Source organism: Nothoprocta perdicaria, unplaced genomic scaffold, assembly GCF_003342845.1.
Source record: "Nothoprocta perdicaria isolate Ctin4 unplaced genomic scaffold, notPer1 scaffold_55, whole genome shotgun sequence".
Classification (NCBI taxonomy): Eukaryota; Metazoa; Chordata; class Aves; order Tinamiformes; family Tinamidae; genus Nothoprocta; species Nothoprocta perdicaria.
The window spans coordinates 3768652-3784305 of NW_020455810.1; the positions used below are offsets into that span (position 1 = coordinate 3768652).

A 15654-nucleotide genomic window follows, 5' to 3' on the forward strand; every position below is an offset into this window, starting at 1 on the left:
AATTGCTTACAGGAGCAATTCACATTTCTCTGTTTAAAGATACAACTCCAAATGCCTCCATAATCTACTATGTGTCTGAAGGTCCATAAAAGCCTACTTTCCGTATCAGCAAAATTCCACAAATACCATCAATTTTGCTTCCGTTTAAAGTATTCATCTGGAAGGCTGGACTCTATATTACATATGTACATTTTTTTCTAGCAACTGCTTACTGCAATACATGCAAAAACCAGAATCCAATGCAAGATGAGACTTCAAAAAAAATATTTATTTTTTTCCAGAAGCTACACACAAGCTGAAAAATTTACTAAGTCTTTCAATCATCTAATCAATCATTGCACATTACTTTTATAAAAATAAAAGAACAAATACTTTATTTGGTATGACTATATTAGTTAAACATCTCTGGTTGAAGCACCACAGCACTTTGGAAGTCTAATCACACCTGTATTCAACTCTGGCAGCTGCTACAAATTATAAAAGCATGATTTGTCACAATAAAGACTGCAAAATCAGACTCTCAACCTCTACTATTGCAATAGTATGAAATCCTCCACTAACTGCACGTTAGACAGAAATTTATCTTACATACTCATGAAATCTTAATATGATATTACCCTTTTTGATGATTTTAAAGATAACTAATCACAAAGAAATAACATTTTTTTCCTTAGGTTTATAATTGCTTTTTAATGCCCTCATAAATCTTGCCTATTATTCTTTTTTTCAACTCATGTACTCAACATTTTGCTTAAAGGCTTTTGTAGTGACTTTCTTCTCTTTGATTAAGAATCACTACCATTTCAGTATATCTGAAGGTTTACTCTTTCATCATTTTACAGGACATTTTTTTCCCCAAATGTCCAGATCTAATAAAAGATCAGCTATGCAATCCTATGCCCATAAGGAGAGCATGGAGAGCCCTGCTTTAATGTTGCCCTCACCTTCTCCTCCCCAACCTTCTCTTGGGAGAGGACTCAACTATGACCATGTGCACCTTGCACACTGCAAGTACCCAGCCACTGCAGCAGGGAATGTGCAAGGCAAATCCAGCCATGCTTTCGGCTAGCACGGCCTTGACACACATGGCAAGTAACTTTGGCCTCTCACCTTTCAAATAGTATATTTAAAATAGTTTTCGCCCCCCGCTCTCATTTCTCTCTCATCATGCTCAGTTACATAAACTCAACAGCAGACTTCCCTCATCAATGTTTTCCTTTGGCTTTCCATGCACAGAAAGGAACTCATGCCACCACTTTTAAGAGTTGACTAAAGTCTGCTCATCTTTGATCTCCTTTTTTTTTAAGCATTTTTAAGTCATCCATTTAAGCAATTATTTCATCACTGCCAGCCAGCCTATAAGCTACAGAAGAGTCAAGAAATTATGGTGCTCCCTTTGAAATGCAAACACTGATCTGGCAAAAGTACGCACACACAAAGGCTTTCAAGTGTGCAGGTAGTTCTGCAGGAGACTAAGAGCTTAAAAAGCAGGCACAGACCTTGGTGTCTTCAGAAAACAGAGCTGCAGGAAGCCACAATCCCTCGGTACTCATAGACAAAATATAAGACACAATTAGTATATCAAGAGCTACTCATTTGTACCCCTGATTTTCATGATTTTTGTTCTTTCCATCTCTTAAGATAAGGCAGTGAACATCATGGTTTTTTTTTTGGTGTCCTAACCAAGGTCAGCCTAGATAACGAATGTAACTTGAATTGTGATTCCTGCACTTCCCAATGTCATTTAAGAGCCCTTGCTGGAACCTCAGGGAAATCAGAGCCTTCATTCACATCCAGGGAACATCATACCCATTGCACTGCTGCATAGGCAATATGAGCTTCTGGAGCAAGCTAACACTCAGGAAAAATATGGATTTACATTAATAACAAATCAGTATTTAAGTAATGCTGATCAGGTCACAAACACAGAAACTAGAATACACAGTTCAATGTTCCTCTCCATTTCAGGAAATCATTTCTTGCACTTTCCAGCATAAGCATATTACTTATCTTGCTTCATAATAAACCAACTAGATTTAGATTTCAGTTTAGAATATATGTACAAACAGTCAGATTTTTACATATATTCTTAACTAGATCAATGCATCTAAATATCTGTTTCTAAATCAACTGCTGATCCGTGAACATCCTTTTTTCAAGTACACACTGATTTCAACACTGAGCTGTGCCATTTTGATCAAAAATAAATAAAAAACCTACTTATCTCCCTTTTGCGGTCTTGTTACACAATCTCATTGTTTTGATTTTAAAAATACACAGAAAAAAATAGAGGACAATGAATCAGCTCTTCATATGTAAATTAATGTAACCCCATTGAGTCCACCTATTTTAGCCAGCTGCAAAGCAATCTGTTTCTGCTGTCCTACACTGCTTGCATTCATCATACACTATGGGCTGTAGGGAATGTAGTATAAATTAGATAAAAAAAGAGGACTGGGAAGGGGAGAGCAAGAGCATGCAATTGTTATTACTACTTAAACCCCTTGTAGAAAGCCTTTATATGTACTGGAGGGGCAGGTATCCACAAGGTATTCTGCATGTAAAATATGTGTTAAAGTTCAGACCAAAGTATGTGAGATGATTTAAATTTGGAGCTAAATTTTGAACATCTTTATTCAGATGAACTAAAACGTAATGATTTTGTAACTTCAAGATTTTAAAATCCTTAAACATTTAAAACTTGTAAAATCAGGGCCAGCATTTACAAGCATTGGTGTGCCTAGCAGGTTCAAAGGGAAGATAAGATACAAAAATAAATTCTTGAAGCCTAAACAGTTTATTTTTCTAACCATTTTCCAAGCAAAACAAAAACCAAACAAACCAAACACACTTCTCTATTGCTAGTCTCAGAAAGCAAAACACTTTTATAAAAGGTTTTGGCATTAAAACACCAGCATGACACTCTCCAACATAGTGGCTAAGCTGACAAAACATCTCTCTTGACTGACAGCTCTATCTTTTTGAGTCAGTTCTATTCCACTTTTAATTACTGAAGTCTGTTAGAAATCTTTCCATCTCCCCCCATAAAGTCGAGAGGTGCAATAATCTTGTTATCTGCATTAAAATGTGAATAATCACTTTCCCTTATATTTCCTTTCCCAGATAATGGGATGCCTTCAGCTTAATCTTGAATGGTAGAGCTGCTGTAGAGTATGTGACTGCTTTATATAAGCTACACATCTTAATAAAGTACTCTATAAAAGCAAACGAGCACTTGAAATATCAGTTTTAGCATAAAATCTATTTCCATGGTCTCTTTTTCCTTTCGTTTCCTTTCCTTTCTTTTATTCTCTGCAACTAAGGGAATTTGACAGTAGTCTCTCTACAGCAGACTCCTGCTGGGATCTGAAATACCACATACTTAGTTGGAATTAATTCAAACCGTTTACTATTTTAAATCACTATTGAAATCACCTTTTGCTAAGTTCAATGAAACATTTGCTTTCAAATGTAAATATAGAAACATGTGAAAAATGTTCTTCAGACATTAAAACTATGCAAGACTTTCTTTTCAGAAAAGCTGAATGTATTAGAAGAAAAGTTGACAGCATTTTAAAAAAATAAACTAGTGTTCAAGGATTATTAGCTCAATGACATATGTACCATAACAGCATGACATCTTTTAACAGACAATTTTTTTCTGACAGAAGCTCTTCCAGAATTTAAAAGAAATGAGAACAACAATGATTTTCATAAGACGATTTGCCATCCTTCCCTTTGCAAAGGTGGACAGCACTGCAGTTCTTGAGCATCTCAAGAAATATTTCTCTGCACTTCTAAAAGCTGTGAAAATGTTTTGGCTGCACATGACCCTCACCTACTGCCTTTAGGTTTACAGATTGCTTTGTGGTGCTGACTACACTGTGCATGCCCTCTGCTAGGCAGCTGGAAAAACCTCCATTTTACTTAAGGGGCTGCTCCTTGCCCTGGCTAACAAGTTATATGGCTTCAGTTTGAATCTCAACATTTAAGACACACAACTGAAAAGTTTGGGCCGGACATCTCAGCTTTCTTCTTCATCACTTCCATCATTATTTGCCCATCCTTGCCTCACAAACAGCACAGCATCTTTAAGCCAAGATGCCACTTCCAGGTCCATATGGTACTTTCTGGATTCACAACTTATCAAACTCCTTAGTCTTATGCCCATCATTTCTTTTACAACACAGTTTTCCTTGTGCTTCTTACTTAGCTGCCTGGTTAGATGCTTTCTTTGCTGCCTTTTTTCTTTTTTTTCCCCCTTCTTTTTCTTATCTTTTACTAAGCTTTTTGCAGCATGTCCACAGATACTAGCAGCAAATTCATTGACCTGTGCTTTCAGTCAAACCCTGTGGAAATTTGTGTCTCTGCTTCCATTAAGATCCTCTGTAATGGCATGCCAGAGATTTTTTCCCCCTGATTCACCATTCTGCATTGGGCTTTGCAGCACAGCGATACCAGCACCAGGCTCCACATGCAGTTGTTCTGTGGTGTCTGCAGCCTCCAGAAATTCATCTCTCTATTAACGAGTCTTACATGCCATCCTCGCCAGCTGTCAGCACACAGTGATATCCGAGTCCTCAGCAGTCGGCAATCAGCAGCCTGCACATCACGGAGCAGGCATTTCTGCCTGGCATTACAGCTGCCAAGTTGCTCCATACTGATATAATCAGCAAGAAGCAGATCTTGATTCGTGGCTCCATCTAGGTCACTTGGTATTTTTCAGCGCACAGGGACACTCTATTGCTACTGTAAGATTCCGCTCACATCTTTCATATGACATTCTCAGACTTCAAAATTATGAACAATGTGTGCAAGTAAAATGCTCCAGTGTGGAGAGTTTGAGATTTTAAATTAATGCAGTAACATGGCTGAAAACAACTGGAACTGTTCCTTGATCTCTGCAGGATCTGTCCTATTTAGCACATAAGCACAGAGATAGTTTGGTGACCAACCATCTAGGTATTATGAACGTTCCTGAGATCACCAATTTGCCTGACTACAGTGCTAAGCACTTCTTGACAGTGGGTTGTGTTTAGTGAGTTAACTCCATGAATTTGCTAATCCTCCTGATTAGTTAGTAGAAAATGTTCACCTTTTCAGATTTTCAAACCAAAATTCACCTGATAATGTTTAGTGAAGCTCAAAAGCTGCGGCGTTGTAGCACCTCTTATCAACAAAACCACGTCTGAAATACCAGAGTTCTCTTCTTAATGCCAAAACATCAGATCTCACAAAGGGTTTGGACATGCTCCTGGAAAGTGCTGAGGAAGGGTCAAAGGCCATGGCCTGTGCAAACACCACTAACATAAGAAAGGACCAAAGATCATGTTAAGAAAAGGTTAAGGAAATGTAGATTAAAAGAAATGCTAAGGTCATGGAAGACCTATAATTTTCCAGCAAACCAAAGAAATTTATTAAACTTAAGCAGGAAGGAAATGGCAAAGAAAAGGCAGAACAGACTCACTTTTTAAAAAGGTTGCAGAGAAACAATACAATTAAAGTATACATGCTTCTGTGTAAACACTGAAAGCCTAAGAAACAAGATATAAGTATTACAATGTCCGATGCTAATAATAATATTTATACAGCAGCCATACTGAAAGGTTGGTGGAAAGACAACCAGCACAAAAGTCTCCTCCAGGGAAGGAAATATGCAGAAGACCGAGAGTCATACTTTTAGTGACACTGAAGAAAGCAAAGAATTATATAAAACATGATATTGGCAAACTAGGAAAATAATAAACAGAGTCCCTGTGAATCAAAATAGTAGGCTGAACAGTAAAGACTTATCAAAACATATAGTCACATGTAAGATCTCACCAAGCTGGTTTGGGACTACCTATGACACTGAAATGCATGAATAAGAAAGACTGTAAAGAAGAAAACACAACAGGTAATTTTAGCAACTGCCACCTGAACTGATTAAGTACTAAAATAGTAGGTAATGCTAAGACCAAACATTTAGACACTGTTAAGTCTCTTACATGCAGCAACTGTTAAAGGATCACACAAACAGAAGCAGGAAAGTGAGAAGCTAAGAGATGACAGTCCTTGTAGGTAGCCCAAAACCACTGTAAGTATAGGAGGGCTCACACCGAGAACTGTCTGAAGACTAGATGACACCAGTCTTTCCTGGGATCTTTTCCAAAAAATAAGGGAAGTACCAGTAGGCCTGATATCTATCCTGGGCAACTTCGTTAAAACCTGTGCACATATACTTATATATGGCTTTTGGTAAAGAGAATTAATGCATTAATAATACAGTAGTTCTTTTTAAGTAATCAACACGGAGCATCCAGCTGACAGTCTATTCCAAAAGGCTTTCAAGAGCATCTGTCACTTAAGACATATAAACTAAGCTGTCATGGATTAAGAGTTATCATATGGATAAGAAAATGTTTGAAAAACACACACAAAACAGATTAAGTAGGTAGGTATATTGATTTGGAAAAATGGGTGAATAATGATCTGAAAGATGTGGGCCAGTTGTGAAGATCTTCAAAAGGACCACTTAATATTTGCTACTGGGCAAGAAAAAGTGTCAGATGAAATTCAGCGGAGATAAACATGAAATCATGCAGCTCAGACAAAGCAATTTAATTCTACATAGATAATGGCAAGCTCTTGGCTGACTATTAACACTCAGAAATTGAGATGTGGTGTTTATAACAGACAGTTCCAGGAAAACATCACTTCAGTGTTCATTAGCAGACAAAACTCAAAAAAACAGAATATCAGGAAAAATACAAATGAAATAGAGCATCATAATGCTGTTACCTAAACTCATCTTGACCAAAGACACCTCAATGCATATTTAATGCTGTAGGCAATTCTTGTCCGCCTCCCACCACCACTTCAAAAAGGTGATAAAAGAGAAGGTTTGCAAGGGTGGTCAATGCTGCACCATGGCAATTATGTATGTACAGCATAATGTTTACTTTTAAGGACACTTTTCTTCCATTTCATATGCATGGAAAGAGCACAGCTTTCCTTTGATTCTGGTATTCAAGAGTACTATCTGAGACCAAGAGGAAGCAGCCATCACTCGATGAGCCTGCATGTGAATGTGTAGCTAGAGGAACCCAAGAGCCAGTGACCATTCTGCCACTATCATATGTCTTTGAATACTCAGGACAGAAAACAACCTTTATTCCCACAAATAAACTTCATTGTCAGACTCAGCATCTCCACATATACATAAAAATGCCCTGTGTGAACTCTATATACCCAGCCTAAACTCTTTTAACCTCCACAATAACAGGCAGCTTCTGCCATTTACTTTTACATCCATATTTGTCACATGAGCAGCATTTCTGTTTCAGATATTTCACTGACCTGTAACCCCACCCCTTGTATACCACATGTCTAAAAATTTGCCAGTGCATACAATTATGTAATACATTGGGATTCAGAAGGCATACAGTGAGTCAGGGAACATGAAACTGATTTTTGTTCAAATATGAAACTGATTTTTTGTGCCTTTCAGGCACCTAGCACCATCTGAATCTGCTCTCAGGTTGGCAGCTAACCCAAGCTGCTTCCATCCAGAGACATTCCATAGACTATGAAAACCAAGTTGGTCCCATCCAATTTCTAGGGGCTACACCACCTAATCAGCTGGCACAGCTGATAGCCAGATAGCTCTAGCCAGAAGTCACAGAAGATAAAACCATGTTACAAGGTGCAATGACAGTTAATTACATATTACTTCTGGAATTCCCCACTTTAGAAGATGACTGATAAAATAAGCAGTAAAGTCAAAGAAATCTTGTAATTTGACTGGACTTGATACTCCAGTATCTACAGCTAATTAGTAATTACTCATATCACTATTTTTCAACTAGATGTAGTGATCAATATACTCTTGTACACTTTATTCTAAAAGCATTGGTTCTAAATCCCTCTTCTAAAATGTCATTTCTGTGTTCTCAAATGTGTTCTCAAAATTCTTCCTACAGTTATTACCCATATAATCTTACAGAAACTAATACAAATGTTATTTGTACAAAATCACAAAACGTGGATACATGAGGTTAAACTTTGAATAAGATACTTATAAAAATATTTGCTTCCAGTCAAGCATATTCAGAGACATTTGAAAAAACTATATCGGTTAAACATTTATGGGACTTTATTTCATAAAGCTCAAAGATACACTTTTTAGTTTAACTGAGCTGTCACAAATATTGAAGGTGAAATTATGACCATTCTCATTTCCGTGTAGATTTGCAGAAGTCAGAAATATGGAAGTACTGGTTCAGTTTTTGGAGCTATTCAAAAGTGACAGCTATGCATTTTGAGTGTCACTTGCAAATCAAAGCTGAAAGGTAGCTTTTCCTTAACACTTTACTCCTGACATAATAGGTTCAGAATCTAGTTGTAATCATAAAAAAAAGTCAAGATGGAACTTGCTTAAGGAAGGATCACAAAATCTGAATAATATACAAGTTTCAGTGGGAAACGTGGCTTATTCTGAAAGTATTCAGCGAAGAGGAAGATAAGCTTATTTCTTTGCCATATCTTTTAAAAGTATATTTTGCAAGAATATCCCAAGGGTTTAATATATCAGCATAATAAAACATTAAAAACAGATTTAATAGAGAAAAACCACTATCAAGATCATGTAATTACTTTTCAATTTTTTTAATAAGGTTTTGCAACCGTTAAGACTAAACGCAGTCTTATCATAGAAAAAGTTCCTAAAGTTGGCTGCCCTAAGGACACATTCCCCTCTTATATGCCTGTCTAAGTGTCAGTTAAAGATATATCTTTGGTTTGAAGCCAACTTATTTCAGTTTTGACTTCACGTTAGGCCCAAATTCTGCAATCGGTATCACCTCCATAAAGATATAGCTGCAAACAGACCAATGTTTTAATTTATATTTGAAATAAAACTAAGCCAAATCACACCTCTGCAACAGCAGAAAAATGCTCTACTTCCTATGAAGATGTGATAAGATATATTACAAATTCAAGTATTTCTATTTATACTAGTTGAGGGTCTTCGATTCTGATGAAAAATGGCTCAGGGAATCAAATCTTCCTAGGACTTTCCTGTAGGGCTGACCAAGGTATTAGCAAACTGGAAACATGGATAGGAAATTTTTACCTAAAATGGAAGGACAGTAATCCCAGTTCCCCAGTCAGTGGACAAGTCCACTGACACTCAGCATCTTTTGGGGTCTTTAAGAGGTCCCACAGCAAACCTCAGCTGCCTGGGGACACTTGGACAAACCTTGTTCTATCTACTTCTGCAGACCAAAGTGAGGAAAAAGTGCTCTACAGAAAGTGACCGATCCACACCGGATCACATGGGACTATCCAATCACCCAATGCCAGTGATGGGCTCTGCTCTCCCTGCTTCTCCCAAGTGCACAATGTGGAACAGCAAGGGATTCTCATATCACGCAGGTACCACAAGACAGCTTCATTTAGGGACAAGCGAGAAACAAAAATGTTTAAACATAGTTTGGAAAAGCAGGCAACCCATAGCTGAAGTGCAAACTGCTGCCTTACACTTCCACACAAATAAATCAACAGTCCCTTGAATCTCCAGCATGATCTGAATAAAGTTTAATGTCTGTAGGTTGCTCAAGATCTAAGAATAAAAGACTTGAAGTGGAAAATATTTCAGACTTTTTCTTTTTTGCTGTTTTTATTTTTTTCCTTCTGTGAGATCAGAAGGGAATGTCTAAAGAAAGAGAGAAGGCAGGGAAAAGTATGAAGAACTGTGCTAATTCACTTAATTCAGGGTCCAGAGAAGTAAAAGACTAACCTGTTGGCATTTTCACTTGTTAACATATTGATAAGGTTCAAGTAGACTCAGTTTTTTTGGAACATGCAGAATTTTACTTTTGGGTAGTCACAACTTGCCCATTACTGTCAATTTAGGCACAAGATGCAATACTGCAGCTGTCCTGCTGTAATTCGCTCCCATGACGCTGGCACGCCCAACCACTTCCTTAACCTAGGACACTTCTTGAAGGCATACCATAAGATACTTATTCACCATTTTTACAAGAGCTTTCAGATCCCTAAAAATGGATCAGTCCATGACAAGAAACTTGAAGCAATTTAAAGAGCTTGAAGCAAGATAACCAGAGGTACTCACAAGCTTGGTGACAGATCCACTGTGAAACAGACAATATAGGATTTGTGAATTCACCTGACCAGCCTGATACTAATAAAGACAGCAGACAAACATAAACCCAATCCATCATCTTTCTTACTCCCATTGCACCTCAGTAAACAGTAGCTCTGTTCAATACATTATTTGTCATTTGTTTCAGGCACAGTAATGACTATAAGCTTTAGATCAAGAGCCTGAGTCACAATCTGTAACATTAAATCAGCCAGTTAGGGACCGCCAGAGCACCTGCAAAATGATAATCTATCAAGGTTACAGCTCAAGGCTCAGAATTTTTCCAGCACGTTTCCAGTAAAATTTTTCCAGAATTTTTCCATATATTTTGTATAGTTTGATTCACTTATTCAGCATTCAGCCTATTCAACACAAAGGAGGAAACAAGTATGTGAAGTGAGGTTGCCATAGGCAGCTCATAGTCCTGATGGTTCTGTTTGCAGGATGGTTAAGAATCAGCAAATGAGACAAGCCTTTAGTAGTATTCAAGGCAATCATAGATGTCCTGGGAGTGTCATTACCAAATGAGGCAAGAAAGACCTGACTGATTCTTATCTAGGAATAGAACAAGGCAGAAAGGTAGGAAAAGTGCAAACTCTTATGGGCCTGGTTCAGCAGGTAGTATTGGCTATGCTCAGACAACTGAAGATGCTAGTGGACCATTAGGCCATTACTAGGACCATTAGCAATGACCTAACAATGGACTGCTAGGAAAGATACTAGGACCATTAGCAATGACAATATCCCAAGACTGTACAAAATAGGCAAAAACTATAGCTGTGAAATAAGGCAGTGACTATATACCTAGAAAAATATACTGTGACATGAAAAAATAGAACCACAGGATTCCCTCATGGAACAATCTCATATGCAGGGGACTTGAAAGCATAACTGTATGCTCAATTATAACAAGAATTATAGAAATACAATGTATTGCAAATACTTTTTTTGTTTGTTTTCAAATCTTCCTCACCTTCATAGCACCAATAATTCAGCAGAATGAGTTTTAAAAGAGGTAGGATCTCTCTTGGGCACCAAACCACAGAATCAAGCACACAAACAGCCCTGTCTCAGCTTCTATTTCAGTTGGAGAGAGTTTTCCTCTTCCCATTAACTTTGTTAGTATTCTTAGTATTCTTTCAGGGGGAATGTGCTACAGATTGAAAACAGCCTAGCAGATGCTTTACCCTGTTTTCAGTCTGCCAAGATCCAAGGATTGCTTTCAGACCCTGGGTTCTCTTGGCCTTTGGGAAGATATTTTAGTGCCCTTGCACCAGAAGAACTTGACACCATACAGTTTGACCTCAAATGCCCTGAAACTTCCTTGGTTATAACAAAGCATCTCAAAGAGCAGGGTGCACCACCACCACAATGTCAGCATGGTGTCCTTTAGCTGTGTGTGAATGAGTTTTCCAGACCCAGAGGCATGGAGCCATTGCTCCTCTGCAGGCACCCAGCCTGCTTGAGGGACTGCAAAGAACAATGGTGCATGTCTGCCCATCTGCAATTCTAAGCTATTTTTTTCATACATGGGCATTTTTTCCCCCTCTTCATTACAGAATGAGGTCCTCTTCATGAAAATCTGGCAGAGCTCTAGGTTTGGCTGATGTCCAGTTTTTAAAAGAAATCCATGCTGCCTCTGGTAGGCAGCAACACCAACCACCAACCAAGACCAGGAAGATTCCTTCTTATACTGAAGAAGGGCCCAACAAAACATTTCCCCCCATTTCTCAAGAGAAACACTGTATAAACACTCGCCACTCAACACACATGATTTGTCTGAACAGCGGTGCCACTGAAGACATGGCTGTGCATCAACAAGCTTGAAAAAGAAACAACCACCTCTTACAAGACTCACAGCAGCAAGGATTTTGCCAAATAAGGATAGGTCCCAGACTAACGTCAAAGGTAAGCACTGCATAGCAGGCTTTTGATCTTTGAACATGGAGCAAGAGCGCTCCAAGGGGGGAAAAAAACATGTATATACTGATGCAGATGGGACAATTCAAGTATTTTCCAGCAAGCTGCAATTACAATAGAGATGACCTGATTAGAGACAAAAGAATTCTGAATATTACTAAAAACAGTGACAAGCTTTTAGTACTAAAAAGAGGAAATAAAAGGAAATTGAGCTCATGCTAGATTTTTTTTTTCTAGTTTTCAATTCCTGCTAGGTATGAAAAAAATGCAGAAGATACCTTGGCAGGGGAAGTTCAAAAGGCTGGTAGTATAGAAAAGAACTATTTAAAATTCCAAGCTCCGAATGGTCATCTTCGGAGCAGCCTCTGGAAATCTTAGTGTGAGAAAATACAGGCTGACTAAACACAAAGGTCAAAAACCACAATATTCTTCTGAAACAAAGTCTCCAAAGAAACCTATCCCAATAAAAATAAATAGTAGCATATTGTCTTGAAATTTAAGTAATCTTATACTATATATATAGTACATACAAATATTATAACTTTGTAACAGCTTAAGTTTTTTGCCTGAAATCAGGAATATTACAGCTGATAAGCCGACAGGTTGAAATAGTTTTATAGGTGGAACAGACATCCCTGTGTGGTTGGCTGCATTTAAGGAATATTTACAAATACATTACTAAAAAGAAAAGATGGCATCTGAGACACATCATTACATCACAGCAATCTATTTTAAGAAACTATTAAAAATTTAGAACAGGAGAAAAGCCTCTCATTTCTGTTAGTTTGTGTGTTCCTTTCCCCCCCCCCCCGCCCCTTCAAGGGCCATAAAAATATTTGCTACTTCACAAACTTCCGTTTTTTCTAACAGTGCCTGATCCTACATTTCAAGTCCCAAGCTGTCCCTTGACATAAAACTGAGAAACATGAATCAAGTGTTACTGTGAGTCATTTTGGAATTTTGTTTCCACAATGGGTCTCAGTAATTTTCAGTAAAATTTTAATTGCTTTGTATGAAATCTAAAGGAAACAACTGTTAAGAAAGATTTCTTTTAACATCAAATACATAAGATGAAATACTCTAATTCACAGAAAAATTCAAATTCACTTCTGTTGTGCCTCCTTTCAAAATTATATATTCCATGAAAAGTATCACATACTGGATGTGTAAAATAAATATATTAATATTGGCTTTTGCAGCTCCTTCCCATAACTGTGCAGACCTTTTCATGTCATCAGCTATGTCTCCACATGCGGGTGAAATCAGATTTAAACCTTTAGGAATATTTCCATCACAAATAAAAACAGGACTGGATTGCAATAAAATGTTTTTAGGTGAACATCTAGGCAGGGATCCAAAGGATTTTTATCCAATACTCTGTGGCTAAAAGACTGCCAGGGCAAGCTTTCTCCCTGGTTGGGAATTACTTTCATTCGCTAATGGCAAACTTTGGGGACGACTGCCACCTCCCTCTCCCCTTTCCAGTTGCCAGCCACAGGAAGAGAAAAGCGCAGGAAAAAGGTTCAAAAAGTATTTTTTCTTTTCCGGTATGTCTGGAATTCCCAAAGCAGACTGAATAGGAAATTCACTGTTTCTGAGGCTGCAATGCATGGCAAGACACTGCCAGCGCACAGTTGTTTCCCTCACAGCAGGGCTTTGGTTTGGACCCACTGCTATGCACTAGCTGCTGTTTTCAATAATTTTCCATAAGAAACAGAACTATAAAAACAAGCGTGCCCAGCTTATAACAAGGTCTAGATCATACCATGACTGAAAGTTTTGAATTTTAATGTAGAACCATAAGCTCAAGTTCTGCTACCTTGACCCTAGGCTAATAGGAGTGTTCTGTGCATCTCTACAGCTCACCGTGCCTCTGCCTGGGCACGTGATGCTCTCCCTTCTCCAGCATCAGTCCTTAAGCATCAACTCCCTGAACGGTGAAGAAATGCTAATACCCAGGAAAGGGATAAACACTCATGTCGTGCATGCGGAGTCCCAAAGCCAAAATGGTTCGGCATTAAGAGCCCAAAACCCCAGCTGCTACTGTTATTTCTGGCTTCAGCTCAGCACTCGTATACCTGGGCTGCACTTACATGAATAGCAATTTGAAAAAAAAATAAAAGAAAAAAAAATCAATACCAGTACCTACAGAGACAAAAAAAAAGTTACATTTATCTCATCTTGCAACAGTTTGCTGCTGTTTTTAAGGCAAAAGTTTGCTCATTTGATCATCACAAGCAAGAAAGTGGGATTCTCAATCTACTTAAGCATACCCTGTTACATGAGACGCCTCTAAAAGAGGATCCACTCGGCTGCACTAACACTACCGTGCTCATCTTTGCCTAGCCATTAGCAGCAGCGTCCTGTAACTGTTAAGCTTTCCAGAATACCAAAAGACGACACTCACCCCCCAACCCCGACACCCACCAGAACCTCAACACTGGCGGCTCCACAAGCCCCGCTCCTATCAACAGCCACGCAAACAGCCTGCCCTGCCTCCCGAACAGCAGGAAAACTCGCTAAGGAGCAAGATTTTTACTGCCCTCTGCAGCTTTTCCTTCGGGTTCGGCACAAGGGCAAAATGCCACGCGCTCCTGGGTGGGATAAACCCATCGCGACTGTCAGCTGCTGTGCTGACATATTTTTCTTCCCGGAGGCTGGAAGCCCCGCAGTGGAGACGCAGGAAAAGGGATCTGCCAGCTGAAAGTTTTGCTCTCCGCGAAATGAAGGCAGCGCTGCCCCAAAGGCTCTTCGGAGAAAATGGGTCAAATGCCAGAAAAAGACATTAAGGAGTGGAGGGAAAGAAAAAGAAAAAAACGTAAGGGGGGGGAGAATCCTTTTACATAAATATGTTGCCCTGAAACGCGCAGCTTCAGCTACTTGCACGCGCTGCATTTATGAGCTTTGAATCCTGCCACTAAAAAAAAAAAAAGTAAATAAACAAAAAGCTAATAAGAAAAAGGTGAGCCCAGCTAACGTGCGCGCTGGGAGGAAGCCGAGGCAGGGAGTTGAGGGAATGAGGCGCCGCGCGCGCCCGCCGCGGCTCGAGCATCCCCGGGGCGCCGGGTCCCTTACCAGCCCCGAGGCGAAGAAGACGGCGAGCAGCGCGAGGCAGGCGCCCATGACGATGAGGAGCAGGAAGACGAGCAGCGGGTGCTGCTGGCTCATGCAGTAGTAGGACTCGTAGAGCCAGTCCCGCGAGGAGCGGCACTGCTCGCCGCCGCCGCCCGCTTGCTCCAGCAGGTAGCGGCGCCTCCTCCTCCTCCTCCTCCTCATCGCCTCCTGCCACATCGCGGGCGCCGGGCGAGGCTCCGGAGCGGAGCGCGGCGGCGGCAGCGGCGGGCGCGGGGCGCGCTCCCGCGCCGGCGGCGGAGAGGAGGAGCCGCGGCCGCCGCATGCTGCCCGCGCCCCGCGCAGCCCGGCCGCGCCGCAAGCGCCTCCCCGCGCCCGGCCCGGCCCGCCCCGGCACCGGGGGGCGGCCGCAGCCCCCCGCCGCCGCCGCGCTCCCCGCGCGGGCACCGCGGCATCCTGCGGCTGGAGGCCGCTCAGGAGGAGCCCGACGCGCCCGGGCGCTTTTCCCTGGATGTGCT

At 40.2% G+C, this 15654-nt stretch overlaps 1 protein-coding gene across 1 annotated transcript in view; it reads right to left on the reverse strand.

Annotated features, from left to right (window-relative positions):
- ADCY2 (adenylate cyclase 2) overlaps nucleotides 1–15355 on the reverse strand; it is a 159274-nt gene extending 143919 nt beyond the window's left edge. Inside the window, exon 1 of the mRNA XM_026048527.1 lies at nucleotides 15140–15355. Coding sequence (XP_025904312.1) covers nucleotides 15140–15355 — 216 coding nt within the window. The remainder of the gene's footprint in view (nucleotides 1–15139) is intronic.
- Nucleotides 15356–15654: the final 299 nt, after the last annotated feature.